The sequence below is a fragment of the Sorex araneus genome, chromosome 1 (genome assembly GCF_027595985.1).
Source record: "Sorex araneus isolate mSorAra2 chromosome 1, mSorAra2.pri, whole genome shotgun sequence".
Classification (NCBI taxonomy): domain Eukaryota; kingdom Metazoa; phylum Chordata; class Mammalia; order Eulipotyphla; family Soricidae; genus Sorex; species Sorex araneus.
This window is the reverse complement of record NC_073302.1, coordinates 405,180,486-405,203,435: the sequence shown is the minus strand read 5'-3', so window position 1 is coordinate 405,203,435 and position 22,950 is coordinate 405,180,486. Positions and strand designations below refer to the sequence as shown.

The 22,950-nt window shown below is 46.4% G+C and overlaps 1 protein-coding gene across 1 annotated transcript in view; it reads right to left on the bottom strand.

The window, feature by feature from the left end:
* CDHR3 (cadherin related family member 3) overlaps nucleotides 1–22,950 on the bottom strand; it is a 70,743-nt gene that overhangs the window by 38,840 nt on the left and 8,953 nt on the right. Inside the window, exons 2-4 of the mRNA XM_055121328.1 lie at nucleotides 20,562–20,764; nucleotides 11,709–11,874; nucleotides 9,365–9,462 (exon numbers count right to left, since the gene is read on the bottom strand). Coding sequence (XP_054977303.1) covers nucleotides 9,365–9,462; nucleotides 11,709–11,874; nucleotides 20,562–20,764 — 467 coding nt within the window. The remainder of the gene's footprint in view (nucleotides 1–9,364; nucleotides 9,463–11,708; nucleotides 11,875–20,561; nucleotides 20,765–22,950) is intronic.

Below are 22,950 nucleotides of genomic sequence, written 5' to 3'. Positions count from 1 at the left end.
TTGCTTCTGAATTCAACCTCATGTATGTCACTGGAATTGCCCTTCTACTTCCCAGGACATCCCTGGCTTCGATTTTGTGTTGACTTTATCCAATCCTGTTGGATCACCACTACCAGATAATATTAATAAGGGTGAAACTAAGCCAGTCAGATCTGGTCTCTATTCTTAAAGGATATTTTAAGGGGCTAGAGAGATAGTATGGTGGGTAAGGCACTTGCCTTGCATGCAGCTGACCCAATTCAGTCCTTAGCACCATATATGGTCCCTGAGCACTGCCAGGAGTGATCCCTGAGCATAGAGCCTGAAGACCATTGATGTTTTTCTTCATGGCCACAATACCTCCTACCCCCAAGCTATACCAGATGCTCCCTTGCTTCCAAGAAGGAACCAACAAGGCAGAAGCAAGACCTGGGTGAGAGGAAAAGGATCCTGCCAGAAGGATAAAAAAGGAAAATCTACTACATCTCTCAATGCTTTGGCAAAACCCCAAGCATCTGGTCTTTCATACAAGCAACTGTGATTTCATGTTGTTTGAGCATCGATACAATATTATAGCTTGGGGGTCGCATCCATCTCCAAATTGGGTGTTCCTGGTCTAGGAAGGAAAACAGATTAGAAGTGATGGCTCCATAAAAAAAAAAATTGAGGGAGCTGTAGCAATAGCACAGAGGGTTGGGTGTTTGCCTTGCACGCGGCCAACCTGGGTTCAATTTCCAGCATCTCATATGGTCCCCCGAGCACCACCAGGAGTAATTTCTGAGTGCAGGGCCAGGAGTAACCCCTGAGCATCTCTGGGTGTGACCCAAAAAGCAGAAGAATTTGTTTGGGTTGATTTCTGTAGAGCTTTGTTCCTCACAGGAATGCCTAGATTATAAAGCATGACTCTTTGAGCTAAAGATAGCTTCTTATGATAAAGAAATAATGAACAGATAAGGTAGGGGTGAAGGGAAGAAGAAACGTGTCCCTCAGCACAAGATCTAAGAAGAGCCCCTTCCTGGTGCGTCATTTATGAGGGATACCACTCACTGCGCTTGCGTACTGGGCATAAACTGAAAGTCACGTGCTGTGCAATGTGAAAGGCCAGAGCAGCACAAAAGACACCCACACGTCCATCCTTTTGTTCCGAAGAACTTTCAGGTTAGGAGGTTTCATTCTTTCCTACTAGGATGAGGGATGGTCTCTCCTCCAGGTCTCAGATCTCTGCATCAGGTCATCGGTGGATGCTGTGTCCCCAGAGCACAGTCCCTGAAGTCTAGAATCAAAGGAGCCATCAGCCAAGGGTTCCAACCCAGGCACTTGCTGGGCTGTGATCAGAGCTGAGCCTTCCACCGGAGAAGAGTGAGGAAAACACAGCAGAGAGATCAGAGGTTTCTTTAGCACTCTCAGAAGGTTTTAAAAACCATCTTTAAAGTGTTTACCTTCCACTTATTTTTTAATAACACCTTTCTAGCAGTAATGAACAATTTTGTGTGGAAATTGATAAAGACAGAAAAGTATGAAAAGGAAACCTGATATTAGTCACCTGTGAAATCTCATCATGTTCATAATAGGTTTCTTTTCTTTTCTACCCAAACACCCTCGGAAAAAAAAACAAGAGGATGTTCTAATCAAAATTCTAATACCTCGTTCTTTTCTTTGATAGCTTCAGTATTTCCCAATGTCCTCAAATCTGATTTTACAGCCTGGTTGGTTAATAATGAAACAGATCCTAACTGCAGGTGGTTATTTGTCGATGTCTTTCTTGTTCATTTAGGTTGATTCCTGCCTGTTTGGTTTTTTTGGGGGGCTTGGGACCACATCTGACTGGGCTCGGGTCTTAGTCCTGGCTCTGTTTTAAGGAACTTACTCCTGGTAATGCTCAAGGGCCCACACATAATACCAGGGATTGAATTTGGGCTGATTGAATATGAGACAAATGCCTTAACCCATGGACTATGTCTCTGTCCCTCCCCCTACACCCCAACCCCGTTGTTTTGAAGAGAGAATATTTTAACAATTCTAAGAAGCATCCTTCTCCCATCTCCCCAAGCTATAAATCACTAAGAGGCCCTTCAGAGCAGCATACTTAAATCCCAAGGCCCCCCACTGACTCGCAGCCAGCTTTCTGCTTGTTCTCAGAGCAGTCCTGTGTCTCTCAGCAAATGATCCCATCATAACTAGAGATGTCTGGCTTGAGCTGGATGTACTAGAACACAGGTCCTGGTGGAGCAGTTGTGATATGCTCCTGAACCAGGATGGCTTTTATACAGGGCTACAAAGATGCCATAGAAGCTGGGTCTCAGTTCTGGGTAGTCTCAAACAATGTCCAGTCTGTGGTTATGGAAATGTCAGACGTTGTTCTCCACAAGCTTATGGTCAATGTAGTGGGGAAAGCCCTGAAGATGCGGGAGAGTATTCTGAAAGGGTCAGAATACAGATGAGGGACAGGTCCTTTTAGCTCTGTCTGGAGTAGAAGACGATGAATTGGAGCCATTGGGCTAAGTGCGACCTCTGTGGAGTCCGACTGTGGGTTCTCTATTCAGGTTCCAGCCATGAGGGCTAGTCAAGAGTGTAATAAAAATGGGGACCCCCTGAGGTTCTCACATTAGAGCTAGAACAATAGTCACATGTGGAAACTTTTCAGTGTATGGTAACTACTACCACGGAATCGGAGCCTAAAAGTTGCAAGGGAAGGGTTTCATATCACTCACAGCTCTTTCCTGTGCCAGACACATGGTACATGCTCCACTAATCTTTATTAAATGATACATATGGGGGGGTTGGAGACATAGTACAGGAGATAAGGCTGACAGACACCCCCCCTGTTCAAATCCTTAGTGTCAAATAGGATTCCCTAAGTATCACCAGGGTTCACTCCTGAGCAGAGTCAGAAGTTGTCCCCAAACATTATTGCATGTGGTCCCCTCAAAACAATAGCTAAATAGTTATATATGGAGGTTTTTCTTGTTTATTTCCTGTTGAAATGAAACAATGGGCTGCAGAGAAAGTATAGGGGTTAAGGCACTTGCATTGCATGTGGCTGACCCCAGTTTGATCCCCAGTATCACACAGACGGTCCCCTGACCACCACCAGGTATGATCCCTGAGCACAGAACCAGAAGCAAAGCTTAAACACAGCTAGGTAGGGCCCCCAACCAAACAAACAAAAAGAATCTTAAAGTAAAATTTAAAGACAACAACAACAACAAAACATCTTGCCAAATTCATTTTTTTTAGAGATCAGTTTTTATTTGGTAATACTAGGTCTGAAATTGAATCTAAAATCTGGGTCTGAAATCTTGTCGAGTTCTGCCTCCAGGCACAGCAAGAAAGAAAAAAAATAGCAGATAAAAAGGGTGAAAAACTGTACAACCAGGAGCACAGGAATTTTCTTTTTCTTTCCTGTTAGAAGCTGGCTAGCCTGGAATTGAATTCTTTTTTTTTTTTTCGTTCTAGCACCATGCTAATTTCCTTTATCCCTGAACCTATAGGCATGTGTTAATGGGAATTGCAGTTTTGTAGTTAGATAGGAGATAATATCCATAGACTAAAAATATTGTGTTGTGTGGCCATTTGCCAGCACCTCAGCAAAGCTTTCTGTAAAATCTGGCATTCTCTCCCCTTTTTAAAGGCTTGTTTAATCAAAGCTGCTCCCTTGATATTCATTCTTGGAAAACAGAAATTAAATAGAATGAAAAGCAGCTCCAGCCCCTCTCTGCTCCAGGACTGGCAAAGAAAAGTCCTTAGTAATCAGATCAATTCTGAGTAATCAGATCAATCCCGTTAACAAATGCTCCTCCGACAGGCTCCCTGGCTTTCCCTCTGGGAATATTCCTTCACCAGCGCCTGGATTTCTCTATTTGCAGCCCCTGGCAGCATGGACATAAAGCGTCCGTGTGAGAGTCAGGAGCCCAGCTCCCTGCCCCAGTGCTCGCTTCCAGGGGCCACTGGTTGAAGAGGAGTGGGGGGAGGGAAGCAGTCCAGTTTTCAGAAATGTCGGGCAGCCACGCGACCTCCCGCAGCGCCTTCTCTGCAGTTGCAGTCAGAGGCTGATCATGATTCAACCCGTGCTTGTTTGCAATCATTAGTTGCTCTCAGGCCTGCAATGGAATCTGGCAACAGGAACTCAGCTTCCTAAGAACAGAGCTGTTCTAGAAGTTTCTAGGCCACCCCAGCCAAATTTGAGAGAGAGAGAGAGAGAGAGAGAGAGAGAGAGAGAGAGAGAGAGAGAGAGAGAGAGAGAGAGGAGAGACACAGAGAGAGACAGAGACAGACAGAAACAGAGACAAAGACAGACAGACAGAGAAAGAAAGAGAAGGACCCATTCTCCATGTGTGAATCACAAGGAGTCTATAAATCACAGAGGCTCTTCTGCATTATCTCCCAACTGTGCTCTAGCCCCATTCTAAATGCACTGCCACACTCCTGTGACTGTTTTTCAGTTTCAGCTGAATATTTTGTAAAAGCCTCAAATCTGCTCCCCCACAACCCCCAACCATCCTCCTAATCCCAACTCAGAGGAGGAGAGTTTCTAGGAGAAAAACATAACCTTATGAGAGAGAAAGAGAGAGGGGGGAGGGAAGGAGGGAGGGAGGGACGGAGATGGAGGGAGCAAGAGAGAGCAAGAGCAAATTGATGCAAACCCTGACTGCTTGTACTATACCGTGAGGGTGAGCTAAGTGGGCTGTAGGCAAGTATTTGAATGTTTTTAAGAATAACCAGGTTTCTTTTTTTTTTTTTTTTGTGAGTGACCGTTTAAATAGGTTATATTTTTCATATTGTTTGGGAGATTGAATGGATAGATAGGAACCTTGGACTATCTCTAGAGTTAGAATAGCCAGGTTTCTAAATGCAAATTGCTTTCCTATGTCATCCTTCCTGACAGCTGATCCCCATGCTCTGTCCATGAGCAGCTTGGGTCCTGCTCTTTGACCCAGGGTTCTCTGATTTAAGGATGATAATAATCCCCATCAAGTCAAGAAAGTAACTCTTCCGGGCCAGAGTGATTGTACAGAGGGTAGGGTGCTTGCCTTGCATGTGGCCAGCCCGGGTTCAATATCATGCCTCATATGGTCCCCTGAGTTTGCCAGCAGTGATCCCTGAGCACAGAGTGAGGAATAAACCCTGAGTACCACCAGTGTGGGCTGGAGCGATAGCACAGCGGTAGGGCGTTCGCCTTTCACGCGGCTGACCCATGTTCGATTCCTCCGCCCCTCTCAGAGAGCCGGGCAAGCTACTGAGAGTATCGCACCCACACGGCAGAGCCTGGCAAGCTACCCATGGCGTATTGGATATGCCAAACACAGTAACAATAAGTCTCACAATGAGAGACGTTACTGGTGCCCGCTCGAACAAATCGATGAGCAATGGGATGACAGTGACAGTGACAGTGACCATTGGTGTGGCCCCCAAAGCAAACTAAATAAAAAGTAGCTCTTCTGGCACATGAACATCATTGAGTGATGTGGTCTAGTACTACCGCTTCCCCCCCCCCCCCGCCCCAACTCCAGCTGCTCGAGCTGTTAAACCAGAACGTGGAGCAGAAACCATTTTGAAGTCTTTGTGTGGTGACTTAACCAGCTAGCGGGCAGATGGGCGTGGGGCCATCAAGTGGTCTTAGTGCCCTTCCCTGTGTACCTTCTGTAACCATGGGGCTCAGGGGGCGCTTGCCCAGAAACCCACACTTCCACAGTGGGTTCAGAGCATGAAGACTGAGCATCTTCTAGTTACTGGGATTTTTTTTCTCTGGGTTCTCTGGGTCTCCTCCTCCGGTCCTTTCTCTACCTCCTGAAAGGAGGTGCTCCGAGACCCCTCCCTTCCCCCTCTGCTAGCAAATGGCCAGTGACTGCCGCAAAGCCTCCTCTGAGACCCAGAGGACGTTAATCAGTTTCGCAGCTGGAGGCAAAGTGATCTAGTGTAGCAATTCCTCCATCAGGGGTTTACTCCCAGCCTTCCCATTAGGGAAGGACTCTTGCATAAAGTAAAATGTGCTTTGTCTTCACCGGGGTAGACAAAGGATTAAATTAAAAGAGCAATAACCTTGCTTCTGGGAGGGTAGCAGGGGAAATAATTCTCTCTGCCTCTTCTGGCTAAAGGTTCTGGGCAGGAGGTGCTTTGAGGTTTTGCAGGATCGAAGTGAGGGTCCTGTGCCACACAGAGCCTGACCCAGGCTGCTGTCTCCTGTGCATCAAACAGCCCGTTCACGCTGATCTGAGAAGAAAGTGAGCCCGTGGCTTGTCCCAGCACCTCTGATGAGAACCCAGGTCTCCTGACCCAGCATCTGCTCATCTGCTTCTACCCTGTTCTGGCTCATTCTGCCCTTGGTGTCACCCTTTCTTTGTGCTGTGACAGTGCCCTTCCTGTTCCCTAGGTATCCCCAGCACCTTTCCTAGGAAGGGCGGGGGTGTGGCCACATCTAGCGGAACTCAGGGCTTGCTCCTGACTCTAGTCACCCTGTGGTGCTGGGAGACCATTTGCAGTGCCAGGGACTGAACTGGTGCTTTAGCCCCTGTGCTCTCTTTTCTGCCTCAGGAATTGGCAAAAGAGCCCATATCAGTTTTCATGCAGGGGCCAGAACTTCCTGGGAGAAACATTCATAAGTCAGTTTTCCACGCCTTTCTCAACCAAAAGTGCCCAGAGTAGCTGGCAAATCTGTAAGCCCCTGGGCCCATCCCAACCCCCTGTACAAGCCCAGCTCGGAGATGGCCATGGAGAATCTCCACCCGGCACATAGAACACCTGGGCCTTTCACAGCCAGAACCCTGCCCATCACACCACACCCGGATGCCTGTGCTTTTCAAAGTCCTGGCCCTGGTTAGGTCGGGTCCATCAGCCGCTTCCTCCCTGTACAGAGGAAAGGATGGCATCCAGCCTGACCAAATGTCGAGAACAAACCAGTGAGGCACTGAGCTCCTCCGAACTATGGTCCCTCTTTGCAGACTTCATGTCACTGCCAGTTCCAGCACCGGTACTAAAACTTCATTAATACTTTCACTGGCAACTTGACGAAGCCCCTCCCCCCACACGGTTAAACCCATCCCTAGCCCACCTGCAGTGACTCTGGTGTTTTTTGGCCCTTCTGGGGCCGCCTATGGCATCAGTGCCACCTGGGTCCTGCCCATCCTCTGAAGGAGCAGTAACCTGATCTAGGGGCTGTTTTTTGTTGTTGTTTTTTCAATTTTTAATTTTTGTTTGCTTTGAGCCACGCCTGATAGTGCTCAGGGGCTACTCCTGGCTCTGTGCTCAGGGCCTTCCTACATGCAAAGCAGCCTGCTGAGCCTGGGGAACTCTCTCAGGAACCTGGGGGTGCTTTTAAAGGGGCCATGACCTTGTTCACTCTCATCTGTATTAGATGTGGTGAGGCCTCTCTCTCTTGCGAGCGAGCTCACACACACACACACACACACACACACACACACACACTCTGGCCTGGAACTTAAAGGTAACATCTCAGAAGTATCGCAGCTATCTTGTAACCATGAGCACCAGGCTCTGTCTGGATGAAAGAACAAAATGAAAGATGGAGCCTAGGTGTCTTGTGGCAGTGTCTGCCCTGGACTCCCGTCGCCTCTGGACTTCTTAGAGCAGAAAAAGCTTCCATACTGGTGCCACCCAGATTAAGTTTTCTGTTATTTCCAGACAAACGTCAGCCTAACTAATATAATAAGAATGTTCTTAGTACAGAGTCTGGGACCCATTACGTGTTTGCATATTCATTGACTTCATGCAAATATCAAATATATCTTGAATGAATGGGTGAGTAAAAGAATTGGGGGAGGAGGCAGATTTCTTTTTCTCTAGCAGCCATAACTGGTGGTGCTGGAGGGGGTGCATGGGCATACCGTGCCAAGGACTGAGTTCAGGACCTGGCACCTTGGAGTTGAGATTTGAGATACACTCCTGCCTCCTTCTGTAATTGGCTTTCCCAGGAGCCTCACCCAGCGATGCTCAGAGTTGGGTGGTGCCTGGTAACAAACTTAAGGCTTCACACATGCTGGCCATGTGTTTGAACTGTCTAGCAACTAAACCAGCTCCTGGGCCCTGAGAAATGGATTTTGGTGTGTGTGTTGGGGAGATAAAGCAGGGGTGGGGTGGGATGCCATACTGTACTCAGGGCTTACACCTGGCTCAGTGCTCAGGCATCACTCCTAGCGGTGCTCAGGGGGCCATCTCTGACATGGGGATTGAACCTAGTCAATTGACACTGGGGATTGAACCTAGTCAGTTGCCTGCAACACAAGAGCCCTACCCACTGTACTATCTCTCTCCCTCTGTACTATCTCTCTGGTCCGACTGGTGTCTTTTTAAAAACTTGGCCCCAAGCAGCTTGACTTCATCTCATCCTTTTTTTTGGGGGGTGGGGGTGTGCAGGGCTAATTTCTGGCTCTGTTAAGTTCTATGGAGCTCAGGAGACCATAGGGGTGCTCAGAATTGAACTCAGATTGCCCGCGTTTGAGAAAGCAACTTACCTGCTATATTATCACTGTGGCCCCCAACTTCATCTCTTGAAAAGAATGTGTTAATCGCTCCCTTTAGGGTACACGTTTTGGGTTTACTTTAAACACAATGAGAGGGGCTGGAGTGATAGCACAGTGGGTAGGGAGTTTGCCTTGCACGCGGCCAACCCAGGTTCGATTCCCAGCATCCCATATGGTCCCCTGAGCACCACCAGGAGTAATTCCTGAGTGTAGAGCCAGGAGTAACCCCTGTACATCGCCGGGTGACTCAAAAAGCAATAAATAAATAAATAGATAAATAAAATAAAAACAGTGATAAGGGTTGTGAACAGAGCTCAAAGGACTGGAGTACACACCTCGTATGCAGAAGACCCTGGGTTTGATTCCCAGCACTGCACAAGTCCCCTGTACCACTGTTACCCCCCAGCACTGCTGGGTCTGAGTACCACCTCATTTCTGGGCCTCAGCATTGAAGTGTCTGGCTGAGAGTCACTGGGAGTGGCTTTGGGGTTCTTGAGCTTCCCGTGGGAGTTCCCCAAACAAATTATAATGTTGGAGGTTTTGCAACTTCAAATTTAAACATATTGAGCAATTTCAATAAACCAAGGATTCTGGCTTGACATGCATTATCTGATACTCACAATCCTCCTACTTTAGAAGCAACTGTTATTTCTCCATTGTGCAGACAAAAAAAAAAAAAGAAAGAAAGAAAGAAAGGAAAGAAATCTCCGAGAGGTTAAGAACTTGTCTAAGATCACACAAAAATCCAACCTCAGTCATGTCTTCAGAGCCTGTCACCCATTTCAGCCACCCTGAGGCCCCTGCTTTGGCTTGTAGAGCACAATCCTCCCAGGCATCTGCCCTCACCACCCCAGGAGGCTCCTTTGCCCACTGGGAAGGTCTGTCCCCGGCTTCACAAGGAGACTTACACTGAGAGGTATGTTTCGGTTCGTGTCTTCTGGATCAAAGGCCTCAAGCTGGTAAATGAACCCAGGACCGGTACCTTCCATTATGTAGAGGTTTAGACCTACACCAGCAACAAAGTGGGGTAAGAAAGATACTGTTTGATAAAGCATGAAAGGCATTTTCAAACCAGGGCAGCAGCCCCCAGCCATAAAGAACCCTGCATGTTGGCTTTGGAGGCAGGAGGCTGCAATGATGGAGACCATGGGAAGACCTATGGTCACTGCATGCAGGTAGGTGGATGGTAATCTTTCAGCACTAGGATTGATTAATGGGTATCAAGTTTCCAGTGGGTCCTTCCCTTGAGAAGTGACTAGTGTTTCTCAAACTTTTTCTGACCTTGGCCCCCTTTGGACCTTTTTTCTTTTTGTGCCCCTTACCCCTAGTCTTATGTCCCCTAGCCTCATGTCATGATCCTCCATTTATGTGATTTTTTTTCATCTGTAGCACCCATTGCCTTGGAGAATCATGGGAGGGTACAAAGAGGGGAAGGTGGGGGGAAATGTATGGCCCCCGATTGAGAACACTAATCTAAGTTATGTCACTTGTAGGGCAAAGGGACATGTTGAAGACAGAGAGTTGGAAGCGACCTGGGGTAGAAATCTGCTCCAAGTACCAGATCCACTTGAATATTTGGATTTTTCTCCTAAACTATGTAAGAAAGCTCCCAAAGCACACTCAGCCCCCAGCAGAGATCACTGTATCACTGTATCACTGTAACACTGTGTCACTGTCATCCTGTTGTTCATCGATTTGCTTGAGCAGGCGCCAGTAACGTCTCCATTTGTCCTAGCCCTGATATTTTAGCGCCTCTTTTTACTCGTCCTTCCCAATGGTGCCACATTGGAGGCTCTTTCAGGGTGAGGGGAATGAGACCTATCACTGTTACTGTTTTTGGCATATCAAATATGCCACAGGGAGCTTGTCAGGCTTTGCTGTGCGAGCAGGATACTCTCAGTAGCTTGCTGGGCTCTTGAAGAGGGAGAACTAGACAATAAGAGGTCGCATGGCTTCTGGGAACTTTGTCTTATGGTCTCTGGATCTTGGCCATTGATGGAATTACACGGCGCTGGGGGCAGTTTGTGGATGTGACTTCCTAGCTACTGGAAAATGGAGGATCTGGGTAGAGGAAGCCCACTCCTGATCCGAGCAGACTTGGAGATCTCAGCCCCAGGTCCTGCACACCTGGGTTCCTCTGCCAGTTCCTTCATGTGTGAGGCTCATCTGAGCATATGGAGAGTGGCCTTGAGCAGGGCTGTGGCTGGGTTCTGGAGGTCTTCGGCTGCTGGGGCTCTGCTCAGGGTTGGGAGGGAAACTTAACCCACCCCACTCCAAGGGGCCCTGGTGAAGACAGCCAGGCATGGGGGCAGGAGACTCTGCCAGCAGAGATGAAACACTGAAATTAGAGGCCTAGGGGCGGAGCAGAGGGAGCAGGGAGGAGCATAAAGCATGATGGGTTCTCCTGGAAACCCATCTCCAGCCTGACCTCATGCAGGAACATTCGTCAAGGCCCAGATTTACATTAGACATGCCATTCTTCAAAGAAATGAAATTAGGAGTTGTGTTAGTAAAAGGGGTGAAGACAAACGCTGTATTTCTCATTATAAATCACAGTATCACAGATGCCTGCTAGACATTTAAGTAGAGATGTTTGTTCAGACAGTTGCTTATTCAGAGAGAAAACTTGGATTGAACCTATAGACCTTGGGGGTATCAGTATAGCCAGTTCCTTAGTGGGGCTCTGCAGACCATGGAGCCCCTATCCCAGGGGCGACTCTCTACACAGTCTCCAGGTCTCATCAGTGCTCTGCCTTCTCAGCTTCTGGAAACTCCCTATGCGATGTTTTTCCAACCATGAGATCTCCTCACTAGGTGTTTCCACCTCCATGGGGAAGCAGCACATCACAGTTGGCACAAGGATGGAATCCATGTCCATCTACTACTTGGGCCCCAGTAGTACAGGAGTGAGCATCCACAGGGAGAATTAATAAATCCAGTAACAACCAGCACATTCTGATGGGCCTAGAGTGGGCTTGACCCAGCTTTCTTAAGAATGATCTACTCATAATCCCGGCCTCCGATTCCTCCTGACGCCTAGGTGAGGTGCCCAGAGAAACTGCACCAGTGAAGGACTTTGTCCATTGTTGGGATGTTGTGATGGGCTGAAGGTGTTTGCTTTCCTCTGCTCATTAAGCAGCTGCCTTTCTTGGGAAACAGCTGCTCGTTTATTTACTTTGCTGTGTTGCTCGGTCCCAGGGGTCCATGCTGGCCCCACTGTCTGGACTACGTTGCACACCTCAGTGAGCTTACCTTTTGCCAAACTGCCTGGAAACCGGGGTAGTTCTTCCACATCGGTCACCTGGACGGTCAAGACCTGGAGGTCAGTCACCTCCACGTCATCTTTCACATAAATCTGCAAATCAAATATGTTGGGTCCTGTTTCAAAATCCAGTTGTTCCTTCCCAGAGGTGACAACCTAAAAACAAATGCGAAAATCTTAGCAGCCATGGGAAAGAGCCTCTGTTTAGTATGCATGAATTTTGCAAAGGGATTTTCCTAGGAAAGAAGCAGCCAGTCTCCTGGAAACCATCCACCAGTCGGTGTCAGAGGGACCTGTTATTTGCCTTAGTCCCTCCAACACAAGCCCCACAACACCTCACCCCAGGGACTCTCACGTTTGCCGCTTTTAGAAGAGAAGAAAATATTCACAAGATGTTCTGGCTCCACTCACTAGAGCTGAATAGCCTAATAATGAGAAGAAACCCAGGGCCAAGGAAATAGCTAAAAAGAATGGAGTCCCTTTCTTGATGCAAGTGGCCCAGGTCAATCCCTGACTCCAGGGCACTGGGCACTGCCAGCTGCAGCTTTGTGTGTCCTCCTAGCCCCGTCCGGAGCAGCACCCCACTGTTGGGCTAGGGTGCCAAGCCATCTGTCTGAGTGCTGCCAGGAGTGGCTCAGATCTTGAGTACTGCTGAGGAGAGCTTATTTAAAAAACAGAGATTGAAACTAGATAAAGTGTGGCTGAAGTGGCCAGGACCCTGGCTCAAATCCCCGGAACTACATATGGTCTCCTGAGCATCTCTAGGTGTCACTTCTGAGCACAGAGCCAGGAACAGCCCCTCAGCAACACTGGGATTGGCCAAAACCCTCTCCTCCGTCATGAAAAGTGCACCAAATTTACCAGGCCAGAGAGACAGCTCAAGTGATAGAGTATGAGAGAAACTGAATTCACTCCTTGTCACAGTAGGGCATCCTGACTATAGCTGAGGTGGCCACCTAGGACTCCAGGCAAGCGCACCTCTGGGGCCAGATTCTAAAACTAAACCAAACCACTCCACACCCAGCCAAAGATACTTTGGCATAGGCCGTACACAAGTTGTCAGTTCCCATGAACAGACTTGGATGTTTCCATCCTAGGAATAAGATGCTGGTAAGTTAAAACCTGACTCATCATTCCATTCTAATTTTCCTAAGGCCACCTCCAAGAATAAATGAGAAGTCTTTGTCTGTATAAATAAGGGATGATACTTACAACAGCCTGCTCTGTTGTGTATGTGTGTGTGTGTGTGTGTGTGTGTGTGTATGTTTGTGTGTTTGTACCTTTCCACACATTCTTTCTCCACTGTCAGAAACTTGACATCTGCAGTACAGGGAGCTGGGGGATGGAGTAAAAGCCAAGGTCAGATGACAGCACATCCCTTCAATGTGGCTCTAGAACTTAGACACTGGCCAGCAGAAGAGAACCTCGATGAGGACCTGGGGGAGGCTGGCTAGAAGTCACAGAGATCCTGTACAGCCTAACATATAGAGTCTTCACAAGACCCAGAGCTCTTTGTGACTTTAAGGACTAAATTTTATGAATGTTCTCAGCCAGGTTAAGAGAACCTCTGGTTATTAATCAAACTGGGACCAGACAGGCATACTTAGTGCTGAGGCGAAGGCTCCAAGTCTATTTCCATTACTTAATTTCTCTGTGAACCGGGAAAAGCTTTTATTTCTTCCAGATTTTATTTCCATAGATATTAAAGCAAGCAGATAATTCATGTCCTAGTTATGCTGAAATATAATGCAAGTTATTAGAATAAAGATCTAGACCTGGGCTTCTTAAATATTTTCTACCAGTGACCACTTTTTGCCTGAGAAATTTTTATACAACCCTAGGTATCGAGGCCTATAAAATAGGTATATAAATCAAGTCTTTACTGATAATAAATCATAATAAAATTTATTTTACACAACCTTACATTCGGTCATGTGACCCCTGTCATAACCCAGGGATTAAGATGCTCGGTTATTGAAGAGGTAGTACGAAGTCAAGGCATTTTTCTCAGGACTTACTCCTAGCTCTGTGATCAGGGATCACTCCTGGCAGGGTTCAGGAGACTATGTGATACTGGGACTGAACCCGGGTAAATTGCATGCAAAGCAAGTGCCTTATCCACTAAGCCACCGTCTAGTGGTTTTTTTTTTTTTTATCTCTGGCAAAGCTACGGAGTCCACAGTGGTTAGACATGCAAACAAGAAAAAGAAAGTGGAAATCAAAAAGTGGGGAACCAGAATGAGCGACTGCACATAGCTCAGGATCCCCACGATCTGCTCTACTAATAGGGCACCCCCCATTCCTTAGTCCTGGCCTCCTTGATCATCTCCAGGGTTCCCCAATGGTCAGCCAAACCCAGTGATAGGGCTCTGACCACTCTCTTACTGAAAACAGTGGGGCAGGCCAACAAGGACTGGTGAGGGTGTTAGAAGCAAAGGTCTTGGGGACCATCTGCCTGATATCAAATATCAAGTCTGATGCCAATTCACTGGGCAAGTTGCTCAATATCTTTACGTCTCCGTTTCCCCATATTTAACCTGAAAATGCTAATATACCCCTTAACAGTTTTTACTAGGAGGAGATCATCTAAGGAATAAGATGCTGCACTTTTGGGTAACATAGCTAAGTTTCATCTTCACTCATTCTGTTAAAACATCATTCCGTTCTTAGGTAACCAATATTGATTAAGAAAATATAAACACACAAAGCTTAACCTGTAACAACATGTTAGTAATCTCTTCTACAAGGGCTTAATGGCTCTATGGTAAGATACACTATTCACATACCTTCTTCTAAGGAAATATTTTTTGAACAATTTTAGCAAATGTGTGGACCCTAAGTTTTATTCCTAAAGAATCTCGCATGGCAGAGCCTGGCAAGGTACCCTTGGTGTATCTGATATGCCAAAAACAGTAACAATAATGGGCCTCATTCCCCTGGCCCTGAATGCAACAGGGTCGAATGAGACGCTACTGGTGCCCCCTCAAACAAATCGACGAGCAACGGGATGACAGTGATACAGTAATAAAGTAAATTATAGCAGGGTCTGCTATAGGGGCAAGCATGATGAGTGTTTCGGAATATTGGAAATAATGGTGGTAGGAATGTGCAGTGGTGGTGGAATTGGTTTTGGAATATTGAATGTAATAAATCATGAACAACTTTATGAAAATAAATAAATGAATTTAAAATAGAAAAAAAAACCAAAACATTATTCCATTCTAAATTTCCCATGGACACTACCTAGGGAAAAGTAAGAGGAGACATCTGCATGGAGAAGAAATACTATTTACTTACAGCAACAGCTTGGCTTTTGTTTGCTTTTGCCTTTCCACACATTCTTCTACTGTCAGAAATTGTACCCTCCAAGTGTCTCAGAGAAACAGGAGGAATGCAGAGAACAAGGGGCCTGGTTTCATTTACTTGACCTGGGGCTGGAGAGATGACTCAAAGTGACAGGACACACACTGAGTATGTGTGGGCCCTAAGTTTTATTCCCAGCACTGCATGGGCCCTGAGAATTGCTAAAAAATAATTGTTTTTACTGAGAACTCTCATTTATACCATAAATATTTAGTTCATAAAATATTTAGGGGGCTTCCCTGCATGTGGTAAATGCTCCATAAATGTGAATTGTTATTATCATCCTCTTCACTATTAATCATCCTCTTCCCTGCACATGCTTTGCATGTGGGAGATGTGGGTTCAACCCCTGGCACCATAAGGTCCCATGAGCACGAAGGGAGCAAGCCCAGCCCTAAGCACTGCTGGCTGTGGCCCCAAAACCAAAAATTACAATCAAGTTATAGTAAAATGACTCGCTAATTGACAATACAATTTTATCTTTTGATCTTTGGGTCACACCCAGTGATGCACAGAGGTTACTCCTGGCTTTGCACTCAGGAATTACTTCTCGAGGTGCTCAGGGGACCATACAGGATGCTGAGAATCAAATCCAGGTCAACCGCATGCAAGGCAAATGCCCTACCCGCTGTGCTATTGCTCCAGCCCCAATACAATTATTTTTTAACATAAATGCATGAGAAGTAAAAAAATCACACAAAATACTTAATTTTTTTTTATTGAATCCCCATGAGATACATTTACAAAGCTTTCCTGATTGAGTGTCAGTCATACAATGATCGAACACCCATCCTTCTACCAGTGTACCTTTCCCAACCACTAATGTCCCCAGTATCCCTCCCTCCTCTCCCACTCCACCCCACCCCTGCCTCTATGGCAGTTTCCTTCTTATTCTCTCTCTACTCACATCAAATATTTGTAACCCACTTACCTTTGCCCTTCTCTCGGAGATGTCCATGGCTGTGTCTGCAGAAACAGGGAGACCTCCCAAGGCCCATGAGAACCAGAGGACTTGTCCCCATTGCTGTAGCCTGCCATCCCACAGACTATCTGGATTGCTCCAAGGTAAGTGAGGCCTGGTCTCAGAGAAGGCACTATGAGATTCAGTAGGTTCTTGTGAGCAATTCGGGCTGGAGAGTAAGATCTCCTTGGAGCATATGGTGGATGATTTGGGTCATTTCTGGGGAAAAGCAACTGATACTTAAAATCTGCCTCAGAACTTGGGAACCTGCATCCCATCCTATGCCAACAAGGGTCCTTGGAAGCCAAGGACTGTGATGCCAGCAGCATCGCATGTGCTAGGATAACATCCTGAATGGCTTGGACTGAGATCTATGAAGGGCTAAGAAATGCATTGTTTCCTGTACAGGCTGCTTCCCTAATGGACAACACTGAGTGACTCTCACAGAGCAAGAGCAGAGCTGGGATCATGGAGAAGTCTGGAAAGCCATTACCCTGAAAGTACAGGTGCTCGAGAGACAAAGAGCTCGAGTCTAGAGTCAGAAGATCTGAGTTAAATCCTTATTTCACCCTTCAATGCTTTGCCACCTGGGGCACATCAATCTACCTTGCTGCATCTTTGTCATCTTACTGAATGGTGATGATGATAGTGTAGCAATCTAGGGATCAAGGTGTGAATGTGCTTTGGAATCTGCACTTTAGAAGCAGCAGGGTTGCTGTCATCACCCAAGGTAGCTGCCCATGGAGACCAAGAATAAGCATTCTCTAATGGAAGTAGCACAGATGTTTTGGCAGATGTGGAGACAGACTGGAGGTAGATGGAGAGCCATCAGGGCGAGGTATGCAGACACAAATGTGTGTGTTGGGGAGTGGGGCACACATCTTAAGCCAAAATCTCTGTGGATGACCCTGGGAGCACCATGCTTCTGTGAAAGCAGTGGACCATTAAAGACCATCCATAACCCCAATCCATCAGGCTGGGAAGTGCCCAACACAGCAAGATCCATTTAAGATAAAAAAAAAGTGTGTCCTGGTTTCCAGAGACTGTGGCTGGGCATGGGAGATGGGGATAAGGGACAGAGAGACAGAGGGACAGAAGGATGGGGAATGGCTGCTAATGGATATAGGGTTTCTTTTCTGGATGATGAAATGACCTAATAATTAGACTGTGGTCATGGTGTGTGACTAAACTGAATCAGGGGTAGTCTTTCAAAGGGCAAATGAAATACTATGTGAATTCAATCTCAATAAACTTTCTTTTAAAAATATGGGGCCAGAGCAATAGTATAGCAGGTAGGTTGCTTGCCTTGCACACGACCAGCCCAGGTTCGATCCTCAGCATCCCATATGGTCCCCTAAGCACAGCCAGGAGTATTTCTTGAGTGCAGAGCCAGAAGTAACCCCTGAGTCTAGCCAAATATGACCCCAGAAGATTAATTAATTAATTAATTAAAACTTCTTACAAATAATGCTGGAGAGATAATATGGTGGTGGGGCATTTGCCTTGCATGCAGTTGACCTGGCTCAAATCTCTGGTACTGCATATAGTCCCTTGAACACTGCTAGGAGTCACCCCTGAGCACAGAGCCAGGAGCACTGCCAAGTGTAGCCCAATCCTCTTAACAACAACAACAACAAAAATAATAATGAGATCTCTAGGGATAGACCTCTCAATTACCCTTCAGCTACTAGGTTGGTGGTGCGATCCAGGGTAAATATTGTAACCTCCTGATGAATTTTGCTTTATTTTCCCCATTTGTAAAAGAGCAGTAAGGTCCCAAAATCACTGGATGATTTTGAAGATGCTGAGAGTCAGCACATAAAGCAGTTGCGATGGTTCAGCGTGTGCACTGTGCTCTGCAGGGGCAAGCAATCACTAAAGCTGACAGGAGGGAAAGCAACTGTGAAGTGTGAAAATCCCCACTCCCGGGCTGTGAAAAACCCTCTCGCGTGGGGATTACACATTAAAGGATGTTCGAGGGCTCTCCAAGCGGTGTTTGGTGCTCTCGAGCTGCTTCTCCACCCAGGAAGGCTGTTGCCTTGGACAGACAAAGGAAGAACGAGGGCCAAGCTGGTTGCTGATTACTTGCCATTTAATCAATCTCTTGTCTCTGCCAGCTCTCTTCAACCCTCTCTCTCTCTGTGTGTCTATATCTGTCTCTCTAACCACGCAATAATTTCTTCCCGCTGTATCCATCTCCTCTATCTCTCTCTGCTGTCTCTCCCTCTCTTCTCTCCTCCTCCTTCAACCCCCCCTTTCTCCTTCAATTCTCCTTTCCTCCCTGCAGCTTCTCTTTTTCATCCTCTCACCACGCCTCCCTAACCATGCCTCCCCCACAGGAAGCATGATCAACACGTTTTTTTCCAGTCTTCCCAACAACCTGTAGCCCACGAGGGCAAAACAGCACTTAAGGTGTGTTTCGCCTTTCCTTAGACCAGCAACTTAATTAACATCTTTAATTCTACTTGCCAATATTCAACATTCTGCATGAACACAGTAATAGACACTTTTAGGCTTATAGGGTGACTCTCCTGGGGACATCTCACCACAGACTCAGACTACAGTGCTCAGAACAGATCAATCATTTCTAACCCCAGCAGGGTCCAAGTCTAGTTATTATTTTTGGATCATGACAGAATTTGTCCATGACCAAACTCTTAACTTATAGTTAAGCATTAGGGCACTTTGGCCAGGTCCATTTTGATACCAGGGTAGCTAGCTCACCGCTTGCCCTGGGTCCATCCAGTCCCTTGTCAGGACCCTGCTTTGGGGAATCTAGGAAGTAAGGGCAACTGAGGCTTAAGTCGAGAGGGCAGATGTCCAGGAGGTAATATTATCTGGAATCAATCAACTCCCAAGCCACAAGCTTGTCTTTTAACTATCTACCTGTATCCATGCAAAAAAAAAAAAATTGCTCTGAAATAACTAACCATGCAAAGGACAGTAAGAAGAAGAGAGAGACAATATTCACAAGTCAGAGTCTGATCAGGAGACAAAGGTAATTGACAGGCTGGGGGGCAATCAACAAACACAGATCACAGGGGCTGGAGAGATAGCACAGCCGGTAGGGCATTTGCCTTGCACGCATCCAAGACGGGTTCAATTCCCAGCATCTCATATGGTCCCCCAAGCACTGCCAGGCGTAATTCCTGAGTGCAGAGCCAGGAGTAACTCCCGAGCATCGCCGGGAGTGACCCAAACAGGAAAACAAACACAAGCTCCCAGCGGTCAGGGAGGAAGGGCAAGCCAATGGTATCCTACAGTGAAGGATCACCCAGACCCATTTCTACCCACTAAGGCATCTGGGGTAGAAATGCACCCTGAATGGCAAGGACAGCCTGCGAGGGTGTGCCTTATGGAGAGCAGCTCCTGAGTGCTGAGACACCAGGCCTCAAGCTCCAGCCCTGGCTTGTGGCTTTTCTAGGTCTAGGTCTTCCCCCCGTGTCAATATTTCCAAGCCCTTCTAGTGACTTGTGAAGGGCTGGGATTTAGAACACTTCGGATGCACCTCAGGGAAGCAGCCAAGCCCGGGCTACACAGGCTGGGCTTACGGGGGTCCCTGTAGTACGCCCCATCCATAGCAGGCAGGGGGTCTAATGGTAAGAGCCAGAGATTTCCAGGCCCATGAGGAAGAGTTCAGGGTACCAAGCAGGTCCAGTGTCCCGTCCCTCGGGACTTGGTCAACATGGGTAGCCGGGAGAGAGTGCGCAAGTGAAAAGGAGACAGACATAGACAAAAGGAGACAGACACAAGAAGAAAGAGACAGACACAGACAAATGGAGACAGACACAAGAAGAAAGAGACAGACACAAGAAGAATGAGGGCAAGCTCCAATTTTACTTCTCTTAAGCTAGTTTTTTTTTATAGTTGATTATATGAGGAAGTGGGCAGAATGGGGGAATAGCAAAGAATGCAAAAGTTTAATGAAACTGGATGTGGGCCCTGATGGCAGTTACCCTGGGCATTGCTCTGCACAACCTTCAAAAGGTACTTTGATAATTTTCCCAACAAGCAGTTGTTCCTTAGTTACAGATCAGGTTGTACTGACAGATTGGTTCCCAGGCATTGGTTCCTGGCAATCCAGAACCCTAGAAATACTGAAAGGAGCCTCTAGCAATAAGTCTTTAATGGATTTTTTTTTAATCTCCAAATCAAGGCAAAGCAGAATCACACATAAGTTTACCAGGTCCTGGCTTCTCAGAACGTCTCTACCCAAATCTTCCCACTTTCCAATCTAGGAGCAATCACTCCACACATCTTACTAAGCCACTGGTCCACCTCATGGACCCACCCATGCCTCTGAAACAAACTCCTCACAGCCTTCAGGTAGGATGGGACAGAGTCGAAAAAGGAACTTCAAAGGTAACAGAGGCATTTGCCCAGATTGCTGCAGAATGCCTTCAACAGGACTTCTGAAACTTTCCAGAGGGCAGCTGATGCCAGGGGACGAGAAAGAAAAGATTCTCATTCTAGAATCTAGAACCTGGTATGCCAACCCGGGAAGTAAGACAAAGCTTACCTCAAACTTGGTTCCAGACAGCGCGTTCACCTTGAAGGCCTCAGTCAGGGGGCTGGAGTTGATTATCAGAGGAAACCTTGGCAGGACAGGTGACCGGGAGACAGACAAATTCACAGCAAACTGATGCACCAAGGTCCCGGGAGGCGAGTTTTCTGCTACGCTGGCGGTGGCGGGTAAGTCTAAAAAGTGCAGGGCCTCTCCCTCTGTGGGGATCAGAAGGATGTAAAAAGCCATAAACACAAAACTAGAAAAGAACAACTTCTCTGTGGCTTCAACACAGAGCTCTGGGCAATGCCGGAACCTGGTCACTGGTCTGACAAGCAGGAACTAGAGGGAGGGAGGCAGCTGCATGCAAGTATCTAGGACCCAGGAGGTGAGCCTGGAGCAGATTACACTAGAGAGTTTCTGGAAGGACCTAGAAGGCCTCTAGGCCTGGCCTACGCCTTGATGTCAGACCTCTGGTCTCCTAAACTGAGTTAGAGAAACAAATGAAATTTTTTTGGTGGGGGTGGGGCAACACTCAGTGATCTTCAGGGGTTACTCCTGGCTCTGTGCTCAGGAATTGCTTCTAACAGTGGTGGTGGTGGGGAACCATATGGAACAGCAGGGATCAAACCTGGGTCAGCCATCTGTCAGGCAAGCACCTTACCCACTTTACTATCTCTCCAGTCTCACAAGTATTGTTTTAAGCCTTTGAAAGTTTGATTTAGCAGTCCTAGAAATGATTCCATTCACCATTTATGCTATGTTTCACATGAGGGCATAATATCAAATCCTTTCTTTTGTTTTTCTTTTTTTTAAAGCATCTCTTAGATGGGTATGAATGTCATGACAGTGCAGATGACGCCAAACTGAAAAACATTCAGTGAATCAAAAATAAAGGGCCTCATCTCCCTGTGCTTCTGGGCTCCTGGAGTCACGCCCACAAACTGCCTCTGGGTGACATATAAGGGCATTAACAGCCATGATCCAGAGATTCACAAATAAACCTTGGAAGAGAGCAACATGCTGCAAGAGATTCCTCTGAATCCCCAAATCACCATCCAGTTAAAAGTTTAACTCCAGCTATAGCACCCTATTTAAAAATCTGGAATTCCTGGATCAACATACAGTACTTTATGCCACTTATATATCAAGAGTATAGCACACCATATTTGGTGGGGATAAGATAGAAGGCAATCATCTGTCTATCTGTATATATATATATATATATATATATATATATATATATATATTAGCACACAAGGCTCAACCTCTTAACCTCTCAACCACATGTTAGTGATCTCTTATACAGTGGCTTAATGGATCCAAGGTGAGGTACAACAATTTTCACATACTTTCCTCTAAGGAAATCTTTTTGGATCATTTTTACTCAATTTTTCATAGCAAGCAATACAAAAGAAATTATTTAGCATCTGCCTTTGGAGCAGGCTTAGGTGGTGGTGGTAAAATTCAAAGTAATGGTGGTGGGATGGTGTAATGGTAGTGGGATTGGTGTTGGAATATTGAATGTAATCAATTATTGTGAAAAACTTTATGAAAATGAAATTTTAAATTTTTTGAATAAAAAATATTAAAAAAGGGGCCGGAGCGATAGCACAGCGGGTAGGGCGTTTGCCTTGCATGCGGCCGACCTGGGTTCGATCCCCGGCATCCCATATGGTCCCCCAAGCACCGCCAGGAGTAATTCCTGAGTGCAAAGCCAGGAATAACCCCTGAGCATCGCTGGGTGTGACCCAAAAAGCAAAAAAAAATACAGGGCTTGAATCTACACTCAGTCCTGCCTTCCCGCTGTGCAATCAGTAGCCATCAGAGATAAACTCCCCCAGATGGGTAGAAGGTAAGTGTGGTGGAGGCCAATAGAAGGATTCTGAAAAGTGTAGCATTTCTAGAAATAAAAAGTTATGGAGAAACATTGGCTTTTGAAAATGAAAATTTCGCCTTTAAGGGAGGGAGAGGATGCTGAGAAGCAAAGGGAAATGTAGGGAAAATTGAAATATAAGCACATTCATTGAAGCAAGCTTTCATACATCTAAAACTGTCTTACTTAGAGACTAAAATGCATTATGCAAAAGTTATTTTTGCTCATGGAATTATCCCGTTTTATGGACAAGGACTGTGCAAGGACTTGGAAATATCAAAACAGCTGAGATTTTAGGGTGATGTGAATAGGAATGGGTTTTTTTTTAATCTCTCAAAACTGACTTTAATATTATAACCTCTTGTGATAAAAGCCAGAAGCAAAATGGTACGGTTGGAGTATGTTGGAGAGAGGGGGTGGGAATCCCCAAATAGTTGATCAAAATGAGTCAAATAATCCATTGCTTTGGGAACGGGGTGTGTTTCTCAGGCCTTGTTCCCTCCCGCCCTTTTGTTCACACAACCAGAG